The sequence below is a fragment of the Pocillopora damicornis genome, chromosome 2 (genome assembly GCF_964200805.1).
Source record: "Pocillopora damicornis chromosome 2, jaPocDami1.2, whole genome shotgun sequence".
Classification (NCBI taxonomy): Eukaryota; Metazoa; Cnidaria; class Anthozoa; order Scleractinia; family Pocilloporidae; genus Pocillopora; species Pocillopora damicornis.
In genome coordinates, this window is record NC_142671.1 from 35,023,117 (window position 1) to 35,048,366 (window position 25,250).

The 25,250-nt window shown below is 36.9% G+C and overlaps 4 protein-coding genes across 9 annotated transcripts in view; 2 read left to right on the forward strand and 2 right to left on the reverse strand.

The window, feature by feature from the left end:
- LOC113686358 (uncharacterized) overlaps positions 1-6,492 on the forward strand; it is a 26,288-nt gene extending 19,796 nt beyond the window's left edge. For 4 of the 5 annotated variants that reach the window (XM_089196645.1, XM_089196647.1, XM_089196646.1 and 1 more), the window contains 4 exons: positions 761-3,268; positions 3,832-3,910; positions 4,502-4,553; positions 4,926-6,492. In XM_089196645.1, coding sequence (XP_089052771.1) covers positions 761-3,268; positions 3,832-3,910; positions 4,502-4,553; positions 4,926-5,325 — 3,039 coding nt within the window. In that variant the 3' untranslated portion in view covers positions 5,326-6,492. The remainder of the gene's footprint in view (positions 1-760; positions 3,269-3,831; positions 3,911-4,501; positions 4,554-4,925) is intronic. The other variant, XM_027203971.2, reaches the window with a different exon arrangement.
- On the reverse strand, positions 6,384-8,530 carry LOC113686359 (large ribosomal subunit protein bL35m). The gene is made up of 2 exons (XM_027203973.2): positions 8,342-8,530; positions 6,384-7,174 (listed from the first exon to the last, which is right to left on the reverse strand). Exons 1-2 carry the CDS (start codon positions 8,430-8,432, stop codon positions 6,714-6,716), a joined length of 552 nt encoding a protein of 183 aa, XP_027059774.2. The 5' UTR covers positions 8,433-8,530; the 3' UTR covers positions 6,384-6,713.
- Positions 8,511-10,926, forward strand: LOC113686373 (HIG1 domain family member 2A, mitochondrial). The gene is made up of 2 exons (XM_027203990.2): positions 8,511-8,709; positions 10,150-10,926. The coding sequence occupies exons 1-2, from the start codon at positions 8,550-8,552 to the stop codon at positions 10,332-10,334; spliced, it is 345 nt and encodes a 114-aa protein (XP_027059791.2). The 5' UTR covers positions 8,511-8,549; the 3' UTR covers positions 10,335-10,926.
- On the reverse strand, positions 10,774-25,239 carry LOC113686374 (drebrin-like protein B). Of its 2 annotated transcripts, none has more exons than XR_016183718.1 (17): positions 25,108-25,239; positions 24,988-25,043; positions 23,304-23,416; positions 22,744-22,818; positions 22,020-22,101; positions 21,091-21,149; positions 20,051-20,128; positions 19,792-19,878; positions 18,938-19,002; positions 18,129-18,183; positions 17,459-17,539; positions 16,685-16,888; positions 16,071-16,283; positions 15,307-15,367; positions 14,859-15,040; positions 12,810-13,804; positions 10,774-12,509 (listed from the first exon to the last, which is right to left on the reverse strand). XR_016183718.1 is itself a non-coding variant. In XM_027203991.2 (17 exons), exons 1-17 carry the CDS (start codon positions 25,188-25,190, stop codon positions 12,134-12,136), a joined length of 1,680 nt encoding a protein of 559 aa, XP_027059792.2. In that variant the 5' UTR covers positions 25,191-25,239; the 3' UTR covers positions 10,774-12,133. The 2 variants fall into 2 exon arrangements, 1 of the variants encoding a protein (XP_027059792.2); XM_027203991.2 differs by having other exon boundaries at positions 10,774-12,273; positions 13,759-13,804.
- Positions 25,240-25,250: the final 11 nt, after the last annotated feature.

Genomic DNA, 25,250 nt, shown 5'->3' on the forward strand with positions numbered 1-25,250 from the left:
AACCAATTAAAGCTAAGGAAATATAACGAGAAACGCAAGAACTCAAAGTATACGAAAACTGCTTAAGTCACGATTGGCTTTAATTTGAATGAGAGCGTAAATGTTTTGACCAATCACAAAGCGAAGTGAAGCCAACCGATACAATCCCGGATTGACACAGCGGTCACACGAATGCGCATGTGGTGTACTTTCAAGCTATCAAAACCAAAGTGTCTGACGTGAGTAACAACCAATTAAACAAGCCAGTAAGTCACGGTGATTTTAAAAGCACATAAATTTTTTTGGAAATCTTAAAGCAGAACTTGTCAATCAACAGGATACTCTTACTTGAATAAGCTTTGTGTTCAAAAAGTTTGGAGTTTTATTTTCCCTACATTTGTTTAGTTTTTACAAATTTCTTTAAACTTTTCAATTTTTTTCACTTTCTTTGCGAGACAGCTCCTTACGTTTTTCTTTGAAATCTTGCATGGGAAATCGGCGCGCGGTCGGACAGAACATTGATCCTCTCGCGCATGCACGATAATTTAGAAAATTGATTTTTAACCTAGCTTTTCTTTCAGTTCTCACCTTTCTCTAACTTTTCGATTATTCTTTCCAGAGTTTCTTTCGATCAATTTCACTGTTCTTATATAACACCCAGTTTTTATCCCTTCTCAAAACCGGAAAGAAATTGGAAGATCTGTAAATATGTAAAATGCCTTGTTGGCAATATTGGTCTTTGATAGCGTTAGTCAATTTTGCTTTTTCCTTTGCGTTGCAGGAAGAATTAAAGAAACTAAAGGACGCATATTTGCAAAGTGAAAGGGGTACACAAACAGATTTGGTCGATCCATATGAATTCACGAATCCCCTTCTGCAAGATCAGACAAAGGAATTTCCAGACCGCGATGGAGTAATTCAAGCGATTTTGTCCTCACTGTATGACGACCAATCTTGGTCGCTGGAAAAGGCGGCTTTTGCAGCCCAGTCAAACAACGTGGATGATGTTTCTTCTCTGAGAGCTGTTATCAACCATCGCCTCGGAGAAGAATGGTCCCTTGCCATCCTTGAAAACGCCAGAATGAAATCAGAGCTCGATGACATTCTGGGTAGAATCAATGAAGAGAAGAGAAATCTTGCCAGCGAGTTGGCAGATTCGAAATTCCAAGCGGAAGAGGTGAACAGTATGAAAGAACAGTTGAACGCAAAAGGCGAAGATTTTGCAGATGGACTTAGAGTTCTGATGGATGAAAACTCTTGGGAGAGTATTGTCAAAGAAAAATTGGATGAACTGTCCATGGTTCGTCGAGAGAATGAGAAACTTATGAACGAATTGGATTCTTTGAAAAGCAAGTACAGTGATCCAGAGAAAGATGAAGAAAATTCTAACAAGATGCATCAAAAAGAACTTGAAGACCTCTTCGAGAGAGAGAGGCAACTAACTACAAACATAACGCAAATGAACGAAAGGTGCTCATCTTTAGAAGAACTATTAAGTCGCTCTGCCTTGGAAAATATTAAATTAAAAGAGCAACTAAGGAAGTTGAACATGGAAGTAAGTGACGTTCGACAAGAGAAAGCTGAATTAACTGATCAGAAAATTTCTCTGGAGGAAAGCTTGCAAGAACAGCAAGAGAATGCCAAGCGCGAAATTGCCGCGATAATGGAAGGGAAGGCGACTCTTGAGAGGCAGTTACAAGCAAAAACGCAAGAATTCGAGGAAGGAAAAACGTTATTGAAGTTGAAAGATGCTCGGTTGAGCAAAGTGGAAGCAGAACTCTTGGAGACCAAAGCTTACTATGAGGAGCTACTTCAGAAAAAGTTAGACGAGTTCGAGGTGGATAAACAGAATATGATGAAAGAGATCAATAGTCTAAGATGTTTGCAGGGACTGCCCGCGTTAAAAAAAGACAGCTTACAATCAAAGCAAGAGGTTAAGGATGGCTTAAAAAATGGAGAAAATCGGGTAAAGAGCAAGAAAAACAACAAACTTAACTCCGAGCTTACGCGCGCCAAAGAACAACTTGTGCGCCTTAAAGCGGAGCTCACACTGTCGAATATGCAAACAAGAAATCTCGGTTCTCAATTATTGTCACTGCGCGAAGATAGCACGAAGCTGGAGGCAGAGCTTTCGACGGTACGAGTTTCTCCGAGGAATTCCGGACAACGAAGAGCTTCGTTCAGCTGTTACGAAGAAACAGTGCGGCTGGAGATGGAGCTAGCGGAGGCGAAGGAGAGGATCATTGACTTGCAGGAAAAACTGTTGATTATTTACAAGGAGAAGTTTGCTCTGGAAGAGAAGATAAGTAGTTTGGAAGGACAAAGAAACGGCCATTCGGAAAATGGCGAGAGGCCTTATTCAGCTAACAATGACCAAGAACCATTCTGTGACTTAGAGAAAACAAAAGAATTGGAGAGCAAGATTGGCCTATTAGAGGCTGAGAAAGAACGGCTTCAAAGAGAACTTGACGATACAAACGCTGATAAATCTCGATTAGAGAGTATTGAACACTGCGTGCAGCAGTTAGTAAGCCTTGAAGACGAACATTTGAGAGTGAAAGACAGATTAAAAAAATGGGCTACAAATTCCAAAGACGAACAACAGTTAAACGAGATAAAAGTAAACGTAAAAAAAATCACAGAGAAAAGCTACCTCAATGAATTACGAGTCATATCCGGAGAAAATCTTGTTCTTCAGGAGGAAGTCAATAGTTTGAGGGAGACAATCGCACAACTTGAAAGCGATTTGGAAGCTTTGAAGTTTAAGCTTTCCTTCACAGATGCAACACAAGAAGTTTCTTTGGACAAGAAAACTGTTGCAACGCTACTCGTGTCAGTAAAACAAGAACGGGCCGAGTTACAGGCAGCTTTAAATGAAGTGCTTATCGAGAAGGATAATTTAGATGAAGAATTGACTGAAATAAAAGTGAAGTATGCAAATCTTCAAAGAGAATTTGCCATGACAAGTATAGTAAAGGATGATTTGGAGCTGGAGGTTCTTTCTTTGAAGAAAGCTAGCTTGACACGTGGACTTTCCAACTTGACACAAAGCAGTGAGGAGTGTAAAAGCGAAATGTCTGATTCGTCACTAGATGACAAACTGGTGAATCGCAGCGATGGAAACGGAGTCGGAGAATCCATGGATAAAAAGATAGCATCGGCCGGCGGTGGAAGAAAGAGAGCCCCTGCAGTTAACAGTCGAAAAACGATGATCACAAAGAATCTCAAAGCTGGGAACGACTCGTCATCCTCTGGAAAGAGCACATCAAGTTCCTCTCCAAAGGTAAAGGTAGTCACATTTTTTTCAAATGTTTCACTAAATTAAACAGAACGCGGGTCATAAGAGTGACTAGTGAAAGCCGAAGAGTAGCCGGGATTTTTCATCTCTCAATTAGTACCTGCGCCATGATTGGTCAATTCAGCCAGCCATATTTCACTCTGTCGTCCGCTAAATTCAGCATTTTGATGGGGATCAAATCTTTTCCCTCTATTTCAACCCAGAGAGATAATAAATATCTCAATAACCTTGTTTTGTCGGTCCATATCGTAAACTATAGAACCTTGTTTTTCCGTTCGGACTTACGACTCGCGCCTAAGCCATAAATCCGAACGGACCTCGAACTCGTTGTTGTAAGAGGTTCTTGAAAGATCGCAAAAAGTGATGAATAAAGAATGTACATTACTAGAAATATAAAAGCACCACGTTTTATTTTGTTGTGTAGCTTAGAGATTGAGAGATAACCATACTGATCCTCAAGCTGTTTAAAGAGGAGCATTCCTTGGGATTTAACTAGGAAAATCAAATACTTCTCACATCTATTAAACTTTGTGTTTGAATCCTCAAATTCACAGAATGAAAAGAAGACACCCCCACAAAGGCCAAACACTCTAACGAGTCTACCACTGTCGCCGAAGAAGTCAGCTGGAAGGCGTGAGTTGTAAATTTAATTTCAGGAAACCAATTTAATCGACAAACAGTCAAGTTCAATCAGAGTTTTCTGCACACCGAAAGAATATTAAAGTTCTTAATTTTGTGTTCCATGGGGACTTGTTCAGGAAGCATGTATCTTTCTCCAGATCTTTATGCGGCGAATCTACGAATGCGTACGGTAATGCTGCAACCTGAATGATCCCGAGCAGGATGCCGAGCAGTTACAAAATACCTACGCTTACATCCATAATCAGATCCTGGTAAATCGAAGGTTGGATAACGCTATTCACTAGATCGATCTCTCTCAGATGGATAGCTCAGTACGTTTTGCTACCACATCCGCTGGATAGTGATTTATCTGTTTGGTAGCGTTCTCCGCCCTTTGAACAACTGGGCCGAGCTCAAATCTTTACCAAGCAGATCCGTGAATTCGAGCAGGGAACTTGTGGCCTAGTGGGCCTTTAAGAAAACAGCGAGGGATCGAAAAAAACAAGGCTTACACGCGCAAAGCATAAAAATATATACCCACACGTCACGTTGGTTAATTTTCTTATTTCATGTATTAGTTAATGTGCAGTTTGCTTCTTTCAGGCACGAAGTCATTAGAATCCAGTGGAGAGAAACCAAGAGGTAGAACGTCGAGGTAATACCACAAATCAAGCTTGGTCTTGCCAGTTTGGAGACTAAAAATGCCCTATGCAATAGGAGAGAGAGTATGGCAGCCGTGCATTCTCGACAAATTTCCTGTAAACGCCATTGTACACGCACAATTCTTCTAGTTTAACTTTCACGTAGCTCAGCTATAACCCTGCCGCTTTCTATGAACAATGAGGGATCAGATATCTGGCAGAATGTCGAGGGTCAATCTATAATTTGTAGAAAACTCCCCTAGGTGTCATGACAGCACAAGTTTCTGCTAGATTTATGACACGTAAATGCCATAAATTCGCAGTAGTTTAGTTTAAGATTAAGCCTCTTATCCGCACTGACTGAATTGCACTTTGCACACTGACAGGTCAATCACAGATGACAACCAGTCGACGAACGACAACCCAAATCACCTTGCAATAAGCTATGACCTGATAAGGATTGATGACGTAGGTAGTGAGGCATGCGCACTGCACGGTGCCACGGACGGTATTGAAAGCGGACTTTTACGAAAAACGCCTGAGGGACAACGACTAAATCCCGAGGGTATGGAACATGACAATGAACCTTCTTTCAACATAGACGACACTGGGCATGTTGAGATTGACGCCCACCAGGGTGCAATTAAGGGTATTTCTGAGACACTCTCTACACTGTCACAGTCGACTGAAGTGCTTGTAAAGACTGCATGGTCTCTGAAAAACTTTTTTCGGCGGCAGCAGTCACCACCCATCCCTGTTCATAAAATTGACGCTCTTACACAGTAGATCAACTCGAACCTTTACGGACCCGTCATTGTTTAACACCTGGGTGGATGGGTGGGTGGATGACATGATTTTCAAGGGGGGATGGAGGAGAATCAGTCAATGCTAACAGAGTATAAAGAAGGGACTACCAATAATTGACAGCCAATGAGGGGAAACCACGAGAACAGCACAGCACCTTATGTAGGGATCAGGTTAATATTAAAGTGACACAACCAAACTTCTCCAGTCCTCCCCAAGCAACCATTCCCTAACTTAACTCTAACCTATCTTCATGGAAGAATGCTGTGCAGAAAAATACTAATGGGGTTTTGATCGATAACTTAATCAAAATTCATCAAATGTGACATTTAAATGAGAGGTTCTTTTAACCTCAATCTGCCACTTGAAAATTACAGGCTCAAAACCAGAAATTCACAAACCTTTCCAGATGGAAATAATGCAGCATTTTCATGTCATGGCTAATACCTTATCTAGGTCCTTCCTTTTTTGTTGTTGTTGTTGGAACGAAATTTTACGGTTCAAGATGACAGACAATTCTGCTGGAAACTAATTTTTGTGACTTTCTGCACAAGCAGCAGAACATAAATTTGAGGGAATATAATATTTAAATTTTCATTACTTGAGTGGGGGGTTGGGTTGACTTATTTTTGTGTTTGTGGGAGAAGGGAAAACCAGAAAAACCAAGTTTGAAACTTGTAAACATCCCATGCAACAAGTGTACAACTCAAATCTTTTAGACAGAGGATTATTGTTCAGTGCATTAAAGTTACCTAGAATCAACTATTTTTTTCAACAATTTTACCAGTAATAATGTTTGTTGTAGAAATGTAGTTAAATAAAATAATAATAATAATAATAATAATAATAATAATAATAATAATAATAATAATATAAAAGATAAGATACCCATAATGAAATTTATACAATAATGAAATTTAGTTTGAAAGGGGGAAAGGGGAAAGGGGAAAGGGGGGGAAAGACGCTTAGAATTCATTTTACCTTTCCAAACACACCAAAAAATACAGTGACCACATATCATTATAACTTGCACATTCAGAGGCTTTTAGAGGTTGTTTTGATTTTCATCTGCTAATTTTACAGTACAATATTTTTCTTATCCATAATTATTGTAAACTTATGAAGTAAATAAAGATCAATTCAAAACAATTTTTTTTGTAGACACTTCTGTTGACATTCTTCAGTTGTTTAGAAAATGAGATTGCCTGAAAAAAAAGGGGGGGGGGAAGGGCACTTGAAAGTAATAGTGACAGCAAGTAGAGGTCATCATCAGTATCAGATAACAGTTCTTTTGATGGGTACCTCCACCTGGACAATCAACTCATTTCAGTTCATCAAATCTTATTTTTATACTGGACAGAAAAACAACTTTAGCGTCCTCCCCGGCCTAACATTTTGTTGAACAATTTAAGCTGTCTCTTGTTGCACAAAACTGGCTTTCTCAGTTGGCGACTTCTCTTAGGACCTTTCTTCATCATCTTATGATTCTTGCCTGGCCTCCAAAATTTCAAATTTCCATCACTTGTTCTAAAAAACCTGTTTGCAACAGCTTTACAAGTCTTTGGTTTGCCATGCTTGTTGCGGCTGTTGACACATCTTTTTGGAATGACTAAACTGCTAGGAATGTCAGCCATCAGTGATTGCTTTGCAAAGTTTCCCACAGAGTCAAAAGCAAAGATGCTTGGTGAGGACAAGAAATATTTTTGCTGATGCTTAGCCCCTGGTAAACCAGTTTTCCACATATAAGCTTGGATGTTGCATGTAGAAAATGTTCCTGTTTGATTCTTGACAAAACTTGATAAATTACCTATCTTGGCCAGTTGCTTGAAAGCTGAATAAATATAATGTTAAAAATTTTGTTATTTTCTTGTGCAAGAACAAGGTGAGTGCAAGGTTGAGGTACATACTCTTAAATTCTCAAAATATAATGTGATAACAATTACACATTACAACAATATTCTTTTTCCCACAAGGTTGAACCATTTTGATAGAGAACCAGAAAATTGTAACTAGTATACATTTTTATTTTACTGGAATTGTTACTTTTTGTATCGTTTCTGACCCTGATACTGTGTTAACTCAATTAAGCCTTTAATCCCTGACAGTGATCAGCATCTAATTTCTCCTTTCAATATCACCCATCAATCAAACATCAAGGTCATGAGAATATGGGAAACGATAATTTACAGAAGAACAAGTTCTCCTTGCCAGCACATTAGGAAATGTATAGAGGCCAGTATGGAGAATATCCATACTGATGTTAGGATGCAAAGGGTTAAGTGCTCTTTGCTTTTCAATTTTTTAAACCTTGACAGTGGGCCCTTAATTGATGCTGGACACTAATTAACTCCACCATTTTCAGCAAATAGTAATTTAATTTTGCAATAAACCAATTAATAACAAAATGTGAAGATTAACAGTGAATTTAGACATTGTAAATCTGTAAAGAAATGATAATCTGTACTCCTCTTGTGCACTTCAGTTTTTTTTTTAGTTACTAGAAGCTACCTACAAGGTGGGTGCTTATTTGATATTGGGAACGCAATCCAAGAAGTTAAGAAGTTGCCAGTTTTTGTGATGCAGGCGAGAAATGCTTTTTTGTTAAGACTTATCAGCTAAGAAATACACGTGTATTTAACAACTTAAAAGGAAAATAAAGCAAAAGATCGCGGTTGCCGAAAGGGTTAATGAATGTAAAAGAGATGTAGATGTTTTAATAATATTTTACAGGGCAGTTGGGACAGATTTGGTAAGAAGGGCGAACAAAATCAAAATAAAAGTATAAATTAAACCCCCTCATGAGGATTCCAGCCTGTCAATGTCAATTTTCATAAGTATGCGCGAATAATTACCACTCATTTGCAGTAAAAATCAATACATGTTCAGTTTGTAACTGTCTCTGGTAAGTTGGAATAGCAAAAACAAACACAAATGCAATTTAAAATTTCCAATAATTCCTTGCACTGAGATAAAGAGGAAAAATATGACTTAAACATACCCTCCGGCCTGAACGACGAAGAAACTGTTCTTAAGGAGAGAAACTTTCCAGAAGAAACGAGGACTCGTGAAAGCATACGATGGGCCGCCATGTTGACTTCCAGCGTGTGGATGCACAGCTGTGAGGGCCTGGGACATATTTGGAAAGAAGCCGCTGAGACTGACGGCGCATTCCTTCCCACGATACTTAGAGGTGCTGAAAATTAAAGATGGCGCCTCAACCGACAGAAGAGGAGAAGGCCACTGGGGATAGTATTAGTCAACAAAAACAAATGGATGAATTCTTCGAATGGGCTGCAACACGCGAACCTGAAACCATGACAGGGAAATTGAAGAGGAAAGTGAAAGAGAATCCCCTTGTTCCCGTAGGTGAGTTTGGGTTTAGGAACGATGTTATCAATCTCGACCTAAAAGATCAAGAGTATGATTATGCAATAGGAAAATAAGAATTTACGTCTAATCTACCTGAATTGATAGAAAATTGGAAGGAGGATTTGGCCAGTTCATTTCTCATAACTTGACGGTTCCCATAGTGCGGAGCTCTCAAGTTGATTTGCTCGTAAAGAGTGAGATTTTTCGATTTTGACGCCACGGGTATCACCCTCTTGGGGTGGGGGGTGGGGGGAGGGTTTTCTATGAGGGTACGCTTTCCCGGATAATTGTGAAAAAATTAAGTAGTTAATGCATGTATTCCTTCTGGACAAGAATTTCCACAGCTGGGAAGTGTTCAAAGTGAGTACATAGGGAACAAAAAGAAAATTATATTGAGAAGGATAACAGATTCACTAGGTACTTAGCTAAAGCAACAGTACATTTGCAGTCTCAAAATCAACAGTTTAAATCAGTAACCTTTAACACATGAGAAATAATAATTTCAGCATGAGATCAAATTTGTTTGCACAAGTCTCCTGCTCAAAGCGCTAGTTGAGAGCTCTGTTATTGATGTTATTACCTCCAGCAGAGAGTAACAAAGGGGGAATGCTAGAATTTAAGAAAAAAAATTTTCTCTGTTGTGTATATTTTCATTTCTCTTCTTGTGTGTATCTTCTGGAAAATCTTGAGGTTTCACAAAATTAAAGGAAAAAAAAGGGGTTGTGTAGACTTTAGGCAGTAAATTACACCTCTTGCTGGTTCATGAATTCACCAATCATGCTGGCCTTTCTGTAAAATTTACGCATTGCATATTACTTGTGGTCTTGGTCATGCATCACATAAAAATGTTTTGTCACCCCCTCAACAGAAGAAAAAAAATCGAATTGCTTACCCCTATTCCCATGGAGAAAGCTGTTTACTTTTTACCTCCTTTAGAAAAAAGATGTTTCTTCTCACAAGATCTCAGTATTATTGCTGCATACTCTCTGCTTCACATTTTCCACAAAGTTTGAGTAGAGATTTAATTAGAATGTTCCCTTGTCTCCTTTTACATATACAGAATGAAAATATGTTTTGATTCTGTAAGGAGAAATTAGTCTTGTTACTCCAGTTAATGAAAGGGTTGATTTTCCATCAGGAATTTTTAAAAGATCAGAAGTGTTGACTTGAGAGTTTTGTCCTTGGCTCAATATCCACCGTGGTTTTAACCCTATACACCCTAACATCATTATACATATTCTCCATTCTGTTCTCTATAAATTTTCTTGGTTCTAACAAGGAGAATTTGTAAAACCATCAAGCACTTTGTTAGTATCTGATCATTTCCTCTATTCTTGGGACTTAAACATTCAATTCAAGGGCAAGGCAGTGATGTTTACAGTTTTTTTTACTATATGCGATATTTAACAATCTGTGAATCTTTCCCTCATTATACAGGTGCTCTTTGTACAATTGGTGCTCTTTCATATGGTCTTTTTTCATTTGTTCGTGGTGATCAGAAAATGCAGCAATACATGATGAGGGCACGTGTTGCTGCACAAGGAGGGACTCTAATGGCTGTTGTTGCAGGAGTTTTTTACATGCTTTACCAAGAAAGACAAGCTAAGGGTGGCAAAACATGAAAATGGTACACTGTGACAGTAAGACTGGGCACTGTTGGAGTCGCATTTGTGGAACTGCATACAACAGCGAGTGCTGAAAAGAGTAATTGTACTAAGGGTGGTTTGCAAGTTTTATGTTTCAATAAGATGGTGATGCAACTTGTACAATGTAAACTGTGTTCTGACGAATTTCACCATTGAGGATTAAGGCCCCTATTATTAATGAATGCCCTGATCACCAATCAATTGTGGTTTGGGAAATTTATAAGTTACAGAGCAAGAGTAATAATTTATAGTTTTTAATAAGAGGTCCCCTCCTATCACCTCTTATTTGGGTAAGTTTAGAATTATCAGAGATTGGATCAATGGCTGATGTGAACTTGTATACCCAGCAACTATCAAGCAATTTGTTGGAAAGGGAGAAAGAAGTACAGTCTTTACACTTAAAGCAAATTTCTAATTCTGTACTAAAATATGACTTTACTTTTTCACACAAAGTTGTAACTGCAATCTCTCATGAAATAAAATTTCATTTAACTGTTAAAATACAAATCTCCAAACTGTGCCATCTTGACTGTCAACAGAAAAATAAAGCTTAAAATTTAATTCATTATTACCTTGCACTGTGTGATTCTTATCATTCTTACTTCACTTAGTTAACTACAAATTCACTTGCTTCCTAGTATTAATTTATTTAATAATTTATATGCAGCAGTACAAGAGTTGACAAGATTAAGGCAATAGACTCAAAAAATGAACATTTTCATAAGTGCTAATATTGAACATGACTTAAGTAAGCTGTATTTTTCTTAACTAAAATCAAAAACCAATATATGACATGTGATGTGGCTAGATTACTTCTATACTCCAATCTCTGGCCATTTTATGAAACAACATTATGTCTTTCTGTTCATTTAGGAAGAGTAAAAATCCACAATCCCACTGCTACTAGCATCTTACTCTCAAGTTTTACTTAACCAGTAGCATTTGGTGTATGGTGCGATGTGAGTGCTCCATCCGTTATAAGTGACAGGAAGCCTATTGCTGTATGAAAATGGCCATGGCCCTCTACCAATGACAGAACATCACTGTTCCTGATAACAATATGGGTGATTCTTATTTCTAGAGAACTATACAGGTTGTCACATGTACCTTTCTCCAGCTAATAATCACTACCATGAAAAGCAGTAATAATTTACTTCAACTCTTGATGAAAACAAATGGTTAAAAAGATTTCTATGCATCACGATAGTAATGCAATTCTTTTTTTTTCCTTCTATTTTTTCCTTTTTGCGTAGAGGTGCACCATTATTGCATACCTCACCCATTTCAATTCGACGTTGTAAGAAACAAAGATACCAAAAAAGATAGTACAAAAACATACAAAATTGTACCAATAATGATGCATTCTTAATTTTTGCCATCATTCTTATAAAAGATAATGATGTTAATGGCTGATTTAGTACTTACAGTTCCATCAAAAAGTGAACAGAGAAATATGGCTAGGAATTAATTAGACCTTGAAACTCCCAAGATCTGCATATTAATTCTACCCTCTAGCTGCAACACATTTCCTTGTAAATTGGTTATGAGAATTTGATGTTAGATCAAAAGAACAACTTGATAACTTTGAATATTCTCATTACCAGTTTGCAGGATAAAGTGGATTGCAGGGAGAAATTACACGTTAATCACTTCTGAGAGTTAAAGGGTTAACATCATGCAGTATGGTCTTCCAATCTTTCAAAAGGCTAGCAATCAATTATTTCATTAATAAAACCAAAATCTTGTAGAAAAGGATCAGGAAGGAGTCATTTCTTTCAAGAGATAATTTCCACATAATTTGCTGGAAATAATCCAACAGAGCCATCGGGAGCAACACCTCTCCACCATCCGTCATCAATTTGTTCAATATTTGTGATAATATCATCAGGATCAAATGAAATCTCTGTTTCATCACCTGGTGTAATGAAAAAGAAAGACACAATGAGAAACTAGCCCGGAGGGGATACAGTAGCTCTTGTTACAAACCTGGACTTTCACTCAACAAAAAACAGGCACTGTGATTGGTTGATTCTTGGTCATGTGCCCTTGATCAAATTAAAATGTATCCCGACCGGGATACAGTTATGCACTTGTTGCCCATGTGCCAAATACAACGGTATGTTTTAGCCATGTGATTGTTCAAGGGAAAGTCTAAATTTTGTAAACTTTGTCCTGTTTACTAGGGATAGAACTCTGACGAACGAGACTCAATTAAACTGTTTTATTCCGCTCTCGTATTCGCTTATTTACATCAGGTGTGTAAAAAGCTACTCTGCAAAATTTGTAAGAAATCACTCTTTTATACGATATTTTCTACATTTTGATTGGTTGTTGCCGAGTACTGATTTAAAAGGGTCATTCAAGGTTGCGTTAATTATGTAAACCATTCAATGTCCATAGTGTTCGCACTCATCATCTGACATGTGTCACGCACGAATCAAAGTCTCCGACATAAATATACAACTAAGCACTTAATGTATGGTCCCCCGGGAAACTAGTTAGTTTTGATTTCCCTCCAGGGAAACAAAACTAACCGTTTCCCTTAGGACCATACATTATTTAACTTCTGTAATTGTTCAACAGGTACATGTAATAGCTTTAATAAACAAATAAATGGTCATTCAACTGAGTGGAATGCAGTTTGTGTAGGTAATAACATGAGTTCATGTGCAATGTGTTAATAGGCACAAGTGAATTTTTCTTGTGCAGTTTGAGGTCTTTGAAATATTTACCCCAAATTGCATGGGAAATCATGTTATCACTTATTAATAATTTACATGTAAAAAAACATCACAAAAAGGCCAAGACAGATGAAATTTTGACAGCACGCTGTATTAAATTGTAATTTGCACTCTTGCAAATACATGAAAAATGCACTCATTTCTAACTATCAGAAGTGGATAATTTTTTCATGTAATTAATATGTTATTAGGTCTAAAATCATTCACATGTTTTCAAAATCAAAACAGTGTACAGTGTGAGTTTGTTTTTAAAATCACAAGTATGGTTTTAGACCAAATTGCATGATATGAAGTTCAGTTAGCACTTTATTACATCCATTCTGAAATAGCAGAATTTGGTTGCTCAAATACATGATTCTAGTCAATACAAATATTTTATTGATCTAGTACTGAGCTAGTTTGTAAAAAGAGCATTGATCAACATCCAAGGAAATCAATGATCATATTGATCCAAGTAGAATTTCAAGGACTTTCAAGGCATGGAAAAAGAACTCTTGAAAATTATGATTTTTCCAGAGTTTCCAAGACATTGTTAACCCCTCCATTTTTTGTGAGGCAATTAAGACAAAAACCAGACTCCTCAAAACAATCAAATCTGAAAATGCATTATTTGAGGAAGCACACCATTAGAAATGACCAAATGAAGTACTTTCACTTACTTGCTTGGTAGTCATAAACAGCTCTTGCCTGCAGACCTCTGTCCTCCTACAAGCACAAGATATTTAGTTACGTCTCTCCAAGGCAATGAGGTCTAAGTGTGGTGTAAGCATCATACACATTAATAAACAAATACTACATAAACATAGATATCAAGTTGATATCAAGGCAATACACATGGATAACACCTTGGTTTATAGAGAAGTTGGATTAAGCACGGGCATCATCATCATCATCATCATCATCCTTAACAAATTGGTACGAGCCAGCCATTACACATTAAAATCAGTATGAGTATTCTCCATACTGCTCTCTCTCTCTATTTCCTATGGTGCTGACAAGGAGAATGTGTATACCAATCAAGAGTCTCTTGGTGATCATTTCCCTTATTCCTGTGACCTTAATGTGTGATTCAGGAGTGATGTTGTAAGGAGAAATTTGTTGTTAGTCACTCTAAGGGGTTAACTGGTTAAAGGACACACCCCTACCTCTTAACAAAAATTGAATGGTAAAGTTACAGATCATGTCTTTTAATAAAATAATTGGATCAATATCAGTATCTGGGCAATTGACAACAAGTTAAGGTTAATGTTGGGTTAGGGGAGGGGTAGGTGGGCAGTTGCCCAGATACTGATATTGATCCAAATAATCATTACAACAAGAAGTAGCCCTCACAGTTACAGTGTATGCTAATTTTCACACTTCCAATTAACTATTACATGTAAACTGAAAGGGTTCTTATTCTTTCAACCCCTGATGGCGACTGCCATCTAGTTTCTTCTTACAGTATCACCTCTAAATAAACTTTATAAAGTTGCAAGAATGAAGGAAATGATTGTGAAGTGAAGAAGCTTTTGATTGTTTGACAAATTCTCCATGTCAATACCAAAGGAAATATCTAGAGAGAAGTGTGGAGAATATGCATACTGATGTTAGGCTGGAAAGGGTTAAATATGGTAAGAGAAATTATATGATCCCTGTGTAATTCTGTGTCTACTGCTTTGATGTAATCAGAATATCTATCTAGCTGTTGATAACGAACCCTTGCTACCAAAAAAAAAAGAAATGATGTGCAAGCGAAACAGGCCCATAATACTTGTACCTCAGCAGCAGGTGGTTCTGGTTGTTGAGATACTTCACTTGAGTCTTCAATAAGCTCCACGTAGTTAGCAGGGAACATGCCAAACCTGCCGTCAGGGCTCCGCCCCTTCCACCAGCCCTCATCAAAGGTATCTATTTCAGTGATTATATCTCCAGGGTCGAAGGAAATTTCCTCATCATTTTCTGAAAAAAAATAAAAAAGTGAATACAGAGGATGTATTACCATGCATAATTATTTACACAGAGCTATATACTATGCAGATTATAAGATAAGATCAAAGGATTTAAGAGCTTCAGTTACATGGGTATCTCAATTTACAGTGCCAACAAAATAATACAGATTGAGACAAATTTAATTGAAAAACACACTCTAAATAGAGCTGAATAACAAATACACGGATTGTATATCTATACCAATGGTTTCTTTCAGCTGATTCTACAATTTTTACCTGCTTGATAATCATACAAAGCTCTTGCTGTTTTTCCCTGGCCACCACTTGGGGCTTGAGACTTCAAATGAAGGTAAGAAGTAAAACATTACTGTATTTTCATTGACAGAATGACACACCTTTTAAAATGCTAGTGTTATTATCTAGAGGGCTCAAGTCAACCAATTACCACTTTGTTAGGCCAATATGTGCACATAAAAAAAAAACCACAATAGCCTAGTTTTGGGTGTGTAAGACTCCTAGTATTTGATTCATGTTTAACACCTGACCTGGATTGCTGTTGTGTTTGCAAAATTCCCACAGGGGTTTCAGTAGCAGCTTGATAGCAGGCAGATCTATTCACTTGCAATGAGCTGGCTGCCTGCTTGTAGCCTTAGTTCATTGGACTCTCAACATAAATGTTCTTCTCTACAAATTTGTTCAAATCAGTTGACTTCTAAGACTAGGAACAACAAAGCAACAAAAAATGGAATGGACCCCAAACTGCCAAAGAACTCTACTACAAGAGTCATGCCTGGCAAAATTTCCTCGGGGAGTTCAGAACTCCTTGGGAACAAGAGGTCCTCCAAGCCTTTAAAACTAACTGCTTTACCTGTAAACTCCTCATTTGAACCCTACTGCAAATGAAACCTCTCTGCTAAACACCACCATTGTCTCTATCCACTCAGCAATATCAAAGGCACTAGGGAAACCAATAACCTGTGGAGGAGGGGGAGGGGTACCCTGTGGAAGACTGGCATGACTTCAGGGGCATACAAGCATACCTGAGCTGTGGGTGCTGTATCCATGCCCATATTATCATAGAGATCCTCACTTTGCACTGGTGTATCATCCTTCAGTTGTTGTTCGACGGTGTCATAAGCGTCATCAAAATTATCATATAGGTCTGTAGGTTCTTGTTCTGGTTCTGGTTCCGGTTCGGGTTCAGGTTCTGGCTCAGGTTCTGGAACAGGTTCTGGTTCCGGTTCTGGCTCAGGCTGAGATTAAGCAAATTAAAATTATTTTTAAGACAAAAGTTAATTTCAAAACTGCTATTTTTCAAAAGTCTCTTTCCCACAATGTAGCAATTTTAGCTTAGGGTAAGAGAGCAGAGTTCATGAGCACACCATCTTCTGTCTTGCCAAGAGAAGCAGATTTTTCTGTACTAACTTTGAACTGGTTTTCCTGCCTAAGTAGAGTTTCAAGCTTTAGCAATTCACTGCTAAATATTTTTGTATCCATGGTTCAATAGCATTAATAAAATTAAGCAATAAACAATTTAAAAGTAAATATTATTTTTTCCCATAATTAGATAGATCAGGTTTGAATAATGGAAGTGACCCCTGTCACATTTGCGGCAAAATAGATGCTTTTGATTACTTCAAACCATGTAACATACCTCTGTATTACCATATAATACAGGTTCAGGCTCAGGCTCAGGCTCAGGCTCTGCTTCTGGTTCAGGCTCAGGATGATGTGGCCGTACTTGAGGAGGTGGCCTTCTTGCTGGTGGTCTGGATTTGGCTGGAGGAGGTGCAGGTGCAGTCCTTTCTTGGAACTTTGGTTTTTCATCCTGACCTTGGCGAATCAGTTGCTCTGCTTCCTGTAAGCAATGAGGATTGATGAGAGATCTAATTCAATGGTCACAAGTGCAGGACAACAAACAAATCTGAGTTCCCCACAAGAGTTAAAACCTCAGACAATTAAATATCATGGTTGGATTCTCCACCACTGAGCTACTCAGAGTGCATGGCTCAGCTGGGTTTTAAACCCCTTTCTCCTTACAATATCACTACTGAATGACATATTAATGTTGTGAGGATAAACTAAAGAAACTCTTGATCGTTAGACAAATTCTCCTTGTCAGCACCCTTGTAAATGTACAGAGAACAGTATGGAGAATATTAGTGCTGATGTTAGGGTGTAAAGGGTTAAGAAATGTCGAAATGAGAGTGAAAATCATTGTGTGTGTATTAGGAAGACAAAGAAAGATGGTAAAATTTAGAGCTCTGTCATCAATTTAGGTATTAGATTTTATTCACTTGTCACAAGAACACACTGAAGAAAAGGACTGAAAAATTGTATATTTGGAGGTGCAAATTGCATATAATTAATCTTCTATAATAATTAATCTTGTGTGATGATAGTTCTTTAAAGCATGTTGGTGCTGTACCTTCATCCTTGCTTGCCGTGATGAATTTGCTCTCTCTCTCTCCTGCTGCATTTCCCTCTCATCTGCTACTTGTTGTTGCTCCTAGAGTAATTATTAATAATACAATGTAATACTCAGTTTTATCAATAACTGCATGCTCTGACATTATTTATGTCATCTTTAGTAATCCTTTTCAACTAAGGTTTAAATTACATCCTATGTCTCATAAATTGTAATCAATTGCTTCCTGCAATCATGATCCTTTCCAACTAAAATTTAGATATCATCCTACGTCTCAAAAATTATGATCAAAAGCTTGCTGCAATCACAAAGAAAAATTTAAAACAATTTAAAATAATCACCCCTGCACCCTTTCCTAAACACCCTGAACTGTGGCTTTCAAAATGAGTCCTAATTACACTTAAATTGCTTACTTCAAGAAACCTGTAAAATAAAATAAAGTCAAGTCTATCTGGTAAAATAAAATAACCCTTTAACTCCCAGAAGTGATTAACATGTATCTTCTCCCTATAATATCCATACATTATCCAGCAAACAGATATTGAGAAAACTCCAACTTATCAGGTAGAAGTTGTTACCTTGATCTAACACTAAATTCTCATAACTGATTCACAAGGAAATGTATAGCAGCTAGAGGGGAGAATTAACAATCAGATCTCTGCATGCTCACCCATCTCCTTCTTTCTTCCTCTTTTTTCCGTTCATCATCTTCCCGTTGCTTTCTCCTGTGTTCATTAATATCATCAAATGTCTTGTTAAATAAAATCAAGTCATAGAATTCAATGATGGGAAATGTAAACTGAAAAAAAACTTTATTCACATTTGCCTTGGCACCATAATAGGAATTCTACAGCTTTAACTCCTTTACTTAAGACCGTTAAGTCTTACAAACCCAGGAGTGACCAAAATATATATAGTCTCTTTACAGTATTATCAAAATGTGAAGTAAATAATTCATGAGAATTAAGAAACTTATCAACTACAGGTCATAGTGTCACATTAGAACACCAGATTCTTGAAAATAGACAACTAAAGGTTTATATGGTTGTGGGTTAGGAGAATTACCTTTCAGATCATGGGAGTGAACTGGGCTAACAAACCATTTACTATTCTCATTATCTTTTTACAACAAAAACAACCAAAATGGACCACTAACTTAGATCTTGATGTAGAACAACAAGATTGCAAATCCCAGCTACAGTGGTGAAAAGCAAACCCTCTCTCCACTGCAGAAACAATGTTCTGTTAAACTACTAGTTTAATACTAAATAAAGGCAGTACGTTTCTAAAGAAACTATAGTGCTGCATTGGTACTGGGATAACGCAAGATAATTCAGTTTTATCACCTGAGTTGATATTGTAATTGGCTACTGTAAAGAGCTTTGAAAACTGACGTTTTAGGTGCTAGACCTTTTATCATTACAGCCACCAATTTACATTTATTTATGAACGCAGTTAATAAACCAGTTAAAGACTCACTTTTGTTCCTCAATACTTCTTGATCTTTCTCTATACTGCTTGTCTCTTTCTTCTGCCTCTTTGGCCTAAAACAGTCCAAAGTAAACTTATGTAAAAAATTAATATAAAACATCAAGGTTTAGAAGCTGAGTATGCACAAAACTGAGACTGCTGTTTTGAAAACTGTACAATTCATTACTGATAATGCGTAAACATGGAAAAATCACAGCATGTCCAAATCTTATGTAAGTGAGAAACAATTCAACCTATGTACAATTACTTTTTGGTGATAAGTAGCAGAAAGCAGATAGAACCCTACAGGGCTTGTATATGTATTTAAATGTACTGTACCAATTGTGTGGGAGTGTGATTATAATATAATATAAATAATGCAATTCATAGTCACCTTCAGGTAATCATGTCTACTGTCTCTACTTTGCTTTTAACCCTTTAACTCCCAAGATCCAATTGGTAATTCTCCCTACTTCCTGTCATACTTTTCCTTCTAAGTTAGCCAGGAGAATTTGGTCTTATTCCAAAATAACACCCTTAGCTGATAAGCTTGTGTGTTCTCATAAGGTGACTTATTGAAATTACAAGGAAAAGTTACTCATCAATCACTTCTGGGAGTTTAACAGTTAACTGGACATCCCAAAGGAATGATTGAAATGGAACTTCTCCTTACAATATACCTACAACATCAAGCAGACAAGTGATGAGAATACAAGACAAATCTCAATTAAGGGATTAATAGTTGATCTGATAACAAATTTCCCAAAGTAACATTATAAGATTTTTCAGGCAGGCAGTAAAGAGAATTACTAATTAATGAGATCTGGTAGTGCAAGGGTTAAATTATTGTGTGACATCTTTACCTCTCGTTCTTTCCTTTTCCTCTCTGCCTCATTCTTCTGTGCTATGGTTTGCTTTCTGTCCTCTTCCTTTCTTTTCTTCTCATCTTCCTGTTGGAATAAACCATTACAACAAGGTATTGTCAACATTTTTTACAAGTTTAAAAAGAAAAAAAAAATTAAAATTTTGTATCATCAATTGTAATCTAACCACTACGTACAAGTTGTTACTTAACATCTACTGACAGCGCTGTACACTGCAAATCAATATAATTACATGTACCTCTGATTTTGTCCAAAATTGATCCCTCTTCTGAACATTAATCTCTTGTTGAACTTGTACCCTTTGATAAACAGATCCCTGGTTGCAAAATAACAAGAATTATTATTCCACAATCACATTAGATCAGTTTACCAGGTACTGGTATATACCACAGTAATATGCTGTGGAACCATGCAAAAATAAGAATAGAAATGATCCACAGGCTCTTGGTTTTTTCCCAGTTTATATACATTATTTTTTCAACGACAAACTTTGAAACCCTCAAGACTTGATTGTTGGTCATCAAGAACACTTGGACATAGTTTCTATGTGTTTTTTTCTTCTTTCATACATGCCTTATGCAATACGTAAGATGCTCAGATAAGACCATATCAAGTTTTGAAAACTACAGTTGAAGCCAAAAGACTAGAAAATGAAACAATAGTGGAATAATAAATCCCTTATTTAATGGTTTATTATATGTTATTAGTGGACATTTTGCTCATAGCATGTATTTTTCTTCGCTCCTATGAGGCTTGGAAAAATATTACGCAACTAAAAAAAAAATCCTTGTATATCATGTGTTAAAAACCAATTAATAGGGTGCATAGGGCAAAACTAATTATAAATTTGAAAATACAGTGGGTAAAAGTTTCTGAGTTGCACTTATGTTAATCTCCTCAGTTGTACAAAAAGGCTTAAAGTGAGACACATGAGATAAAAAGTAGTAAAGAAAAGAGACAAAGGAAAATGAACCTTTTAAAAAAAACTCCTCCACTACACCACTCAACTGTTGGTGAACAGTCTTGACTCCAAACTCAAGAATCAAGAATCAAGCTTGGAGGATTCATTCACTAGTTTTTATCTTTGAGAATTGAGTCTGAGTATCCATGTTTGGGAGTGAGGACCGAGTTTTGAATTCTTGGATCCAGGTATCCATCCACAGTTTCTAGGTAACAATTTAATTCATGAATACAGAACAATAATAAGACTTCTTGGTTAATAGTGGGTACCTACATGTCACTACTTATAAAAACACAATTTCATTGTTTATCACCTACCACAGGGGCAACAGGTTCTGCTGGCCTGGCCTTTTCTTTATGAAAACTGTAGTTTGCACCTTGAAACCGAAACCAACCACACACAAACAGGCACAAAATAAACAAACAAACAAAGATCAGATATGATCAAGTATCACTCATAACAATTGAGCAGGTATGCCAGCCTAAAATTTTTTATTAGATGGATATTTCTGGATACCAGCCAAGAAAATTTGGAGGAATTTAACAAATCTAGACTTAGTTGGAAATAATTGACCCTAAAGACTGACTAGCATCTATATTTTCCTTGAAATATTATCCCTTACTCACACACTAAGATCATAAAAATAAGGAAGCTCTTGATTCGAACACAAATTCTCCTTGCCAGGATCTTTGGAAATGTATATAGTACAGTATGGAGAATATGCATATTGATGTTAGGATATAAAGGGTTAACCCTTTAACTCCCATGAGTGACCAAGACAAAAATTTCTCCTTATAATATTCATACAATATCTAGGAGTCAAGTGATGAGAATAAAGAAAAATATCAATTATGAGATTGCTTATTGATCTGACACCAAATTCTCCAAACTAACATAATGAGAATTGTTTGGCAGACAGTAAGGAGAATTACTAATGAGATCTTAGGAGTTAATGGGTTAAGCAAAAAATGTTTCCTTCCTTATTTAAGTTGTTCTGCTCAAATAGCTTTTCTTCTCTTTTAATAAGGTCTAGAAGAAAGTTTTTAGGGGTAGGGGGTAGGGGTGAGAGAGGAAGGAGAGGGCGGTAGGGAAAGTTGAGACTTTGTGACTTTAGTATTCCATGAAATATCTTCCTGAAGGTTAACTGCAGTTTTCTGACTTACTCACAAGTAAATGTACTGTATGTACAAAAGTCCTGAACACACACCATTAATATAAAAGTATTGATAACAGTGTGATGATGTACCTGAAGCTTTCTTAACTTTGTCAAGTACAATGCTTTCTTCTACATCATCTGGGGATCTTGCAGTGATGGTTACATGGGCCCCCTAACAGTAAACCAAATAAGATTTAATCATGAAAATACATTTAATTACAAAAACATGACATATGTTTCCTACAACCATCAAGAGCACAGTAGAGATGTTATGAATATCTTCTAAAGCAAGTCTTCTTGGTGTGTAAATCAAAGGAGAAAAAAAACTGTATCTAACTTAACATAAAATACAAACCAAGAATATGAAGTACTGTATGTGTGAGTTTCTTTTTAACCCTTTGATTCATAAGAATGACCAACATCTCATTTCTCTTTACAATATTACCCCTGTATCAAACATTAAGGTGAAGAGAATAAAGGAAATGATCACCAGGCAAAGAAGCTCCTGATTGTTTAACAAATTCTCCTTGCCAGCTCCTTGGAAAATGTATAGAGAACATTAAGGAGAATGGAGAATTTCCACAATGAAGTCAAGGTGAAAAAGGCTGAGTTTCCCATATACATAATTATGATACACCAACGACATCTCTATGGTCAGGGTTCCAAACTGCAACCAGCTGGTAGTATATGCAATAATTGTAAATTGACTTTTGGTGACCAGAAATTTCATGCCGAGTAGAAATGCTAATTTTGGATCTTGAAAATGCAAATCTGATTCAATTGCAGACATTTTAACATGACAGCACATGCTAACCTTAAAGAACTTTTCCACATCTCTGACATGATTAGCACAGACACCTTTCCTTGAAGAAGGAACTCCTTCACCTTGCTAGAAAAATAAAAATTATTTTCATTTAAAAATTTTGAATTCATCATTTGTGATCCAAGTAACTTTCTTCATTCTCAAACATTATCAGTTTTTCTTGGTTTATTTTCACAAATTTAGTGATTGTCTACCAAAGAAAAGCAACTTGAACATACTCAACTAACTAAAATACTAAAACTCACTTGTCATTTTTGTCCATGAAAACTTGAAATCACTTTCTAGGCTAAAACAGTTGCTAAATAATTCTGTGCACAGAAGGTATTCTACTCTAAAGAGTGATGCTGTACAGAAAAATATCAAGGGTAACAGTCTATCATAAAAATGAAATTTAATGATATCAGATAGATTGGAGCCCATCTTCATTCCTGCTGTGCAGGAACACTGGGTGACAACTGTAGATGTTCATTGGACTCTGCTTTTTGTTTTGAATATATGGTCTACAAATTATTTATGTACCCAGTACAATTAGTAAGTAAATTATAATGTACCCAGTTTATGAAGACAATTTTTGGGAGGTTTGTATTCGGATCCATGACTTTAATAGCAGCATACAGCATTTTTCCTTCATTAAGTTCATCCACCAATTCATCCAGATCACCATCTATTTAAAATAATGCAAAATGTTTGTGTCATGTGTTTGATCAGCCACAGTACAATCAAAGTGCTTTGTACACTACTTTTTAACCAAAACTATGACAATTCTTGAATGTAATTGGTTATCACCAGCCCAATTTGAGCATGAATAGGAACAGTGTAGACGTCATGCTTGTAATTGGACAGTGTAATAGGACAGTTAACATGTCATGCCTGTATAAGTGGACAGAACACGTCATGTGTGTGCACTGTTGTCTCGCATTTTGCCAAGTTTAAAGTTGTTGTTTTTTTTTTTATGAAAACTTATCACAAAGTCCAGTTTCTTTATCCAGTTTTGTCATAGTTTTGATTTATAATTGGTAATAGCTTTATTGTTGTCCAATTTTGTTATTCACTAGTATGACTACAGACTGAATTGGACTCCACTCCGTCCTATTACAATTATATACAATAAGTCACACACAAGATCTTCCCCCTGCATTTCCAAGTTTTGCAGCATGCAAGAAAGCAATCAGAATTTTAAGCATTCATTTAAGATAAGAGCATTTAAGTATCAATGGTGAGTTCTACTTTCTAGAGTGACGTAAATCACTAGATCATGAGGTGTGATATTTGTAATATAAGCACTACCCCTAGCCCAGATGTTCTTCTACACAGAAGAAAGGAACCTATACAAGTTATGTCCTCAAGGCTCACACTTGACACTTGTTGTTCCCAATATCATGTTGGAGAATTTGTGGGGACCAGAGTATGATGTACACATCTATACATGTTGAGAGGAAATTGTTGTTACTAGTTTTTCAGTAACAACAATGGATACTTTTCAAAAAGGCATGTGAGCTCAGAGGAAATTCTGTCTCTGGCATGACCCTGCTTTCCTAGGTTCAACAAGGAGTCCTGTTTTAAATGAAAAGCAGTCAATAATTTCAAAGGGGTAGGGTGGGGTTGAGGGAGAGGAAAAGATTCCAAAGGGGGTGGGATGGGGTTGGGAGACAGGAAAAGATTTTAAAGGGGGTGGAGCTGGAGGGGAGCAAAAGAGCAAGAGGGAGAAAGACGTAGGTACAACAAGAAAATAGCATTTAACTTATTATTATTTTTAACTGGAAGTCCATTGTGATCCTTGATGTAAAAAAATGAACTTAAGAATAATTTGTTGGTTGAAAGCTCCACCTCTGAAGAGCTGAAGCTGCAGCAAAAATGTATTGCCTCGCTCAGCTGATCCATGGATGAATACGGTATACGATAAAGTTAAGCTCACAGCGATGCTACGTCGCTAAATAGAAGAAGAAAAGGCCTGACATTCGAGTTTTCATTAATAATCTATGCTTAAATAAGAGGATTGAAAACACACCCTTTCCGTATGCGCTCACATACAGTTGTTCGCAAACATGGTGCCATATCAAATCCGTGCAGCGCCGACACTACAAATAACTATAATAATAAAACTAAGACTTAGATCTCAATCGCACTTTACCTAGACCATAAGCTAGCCGATTACATTCAGTGTAATAAAAGAGCAATAGCACTTCAAGTTAAGATATATCATGCCAAATGCAACGAAACTTCCGTAATACATACCTCCTGTTTCTACCACTTTCAGATCGTTTGTCTTGCCATCATACCCAAACACGGCCCTGAAACGAGAAAGAATGTCACCAAATTGTTTGATTTGGATGAAAATTTGGATGAAAAACCCACCAGTTGACGTCCGAGCTATCATCGAAGACCTGTTGCCATGTTTTTCGTAGAGAGTCACCGTTCTTCTTTAGATTGATCGCCATTTTGCGTCTGTCACGTGACAAATTTAGAATGACAATCGTGCAGGATCTGGGATAGGGCTG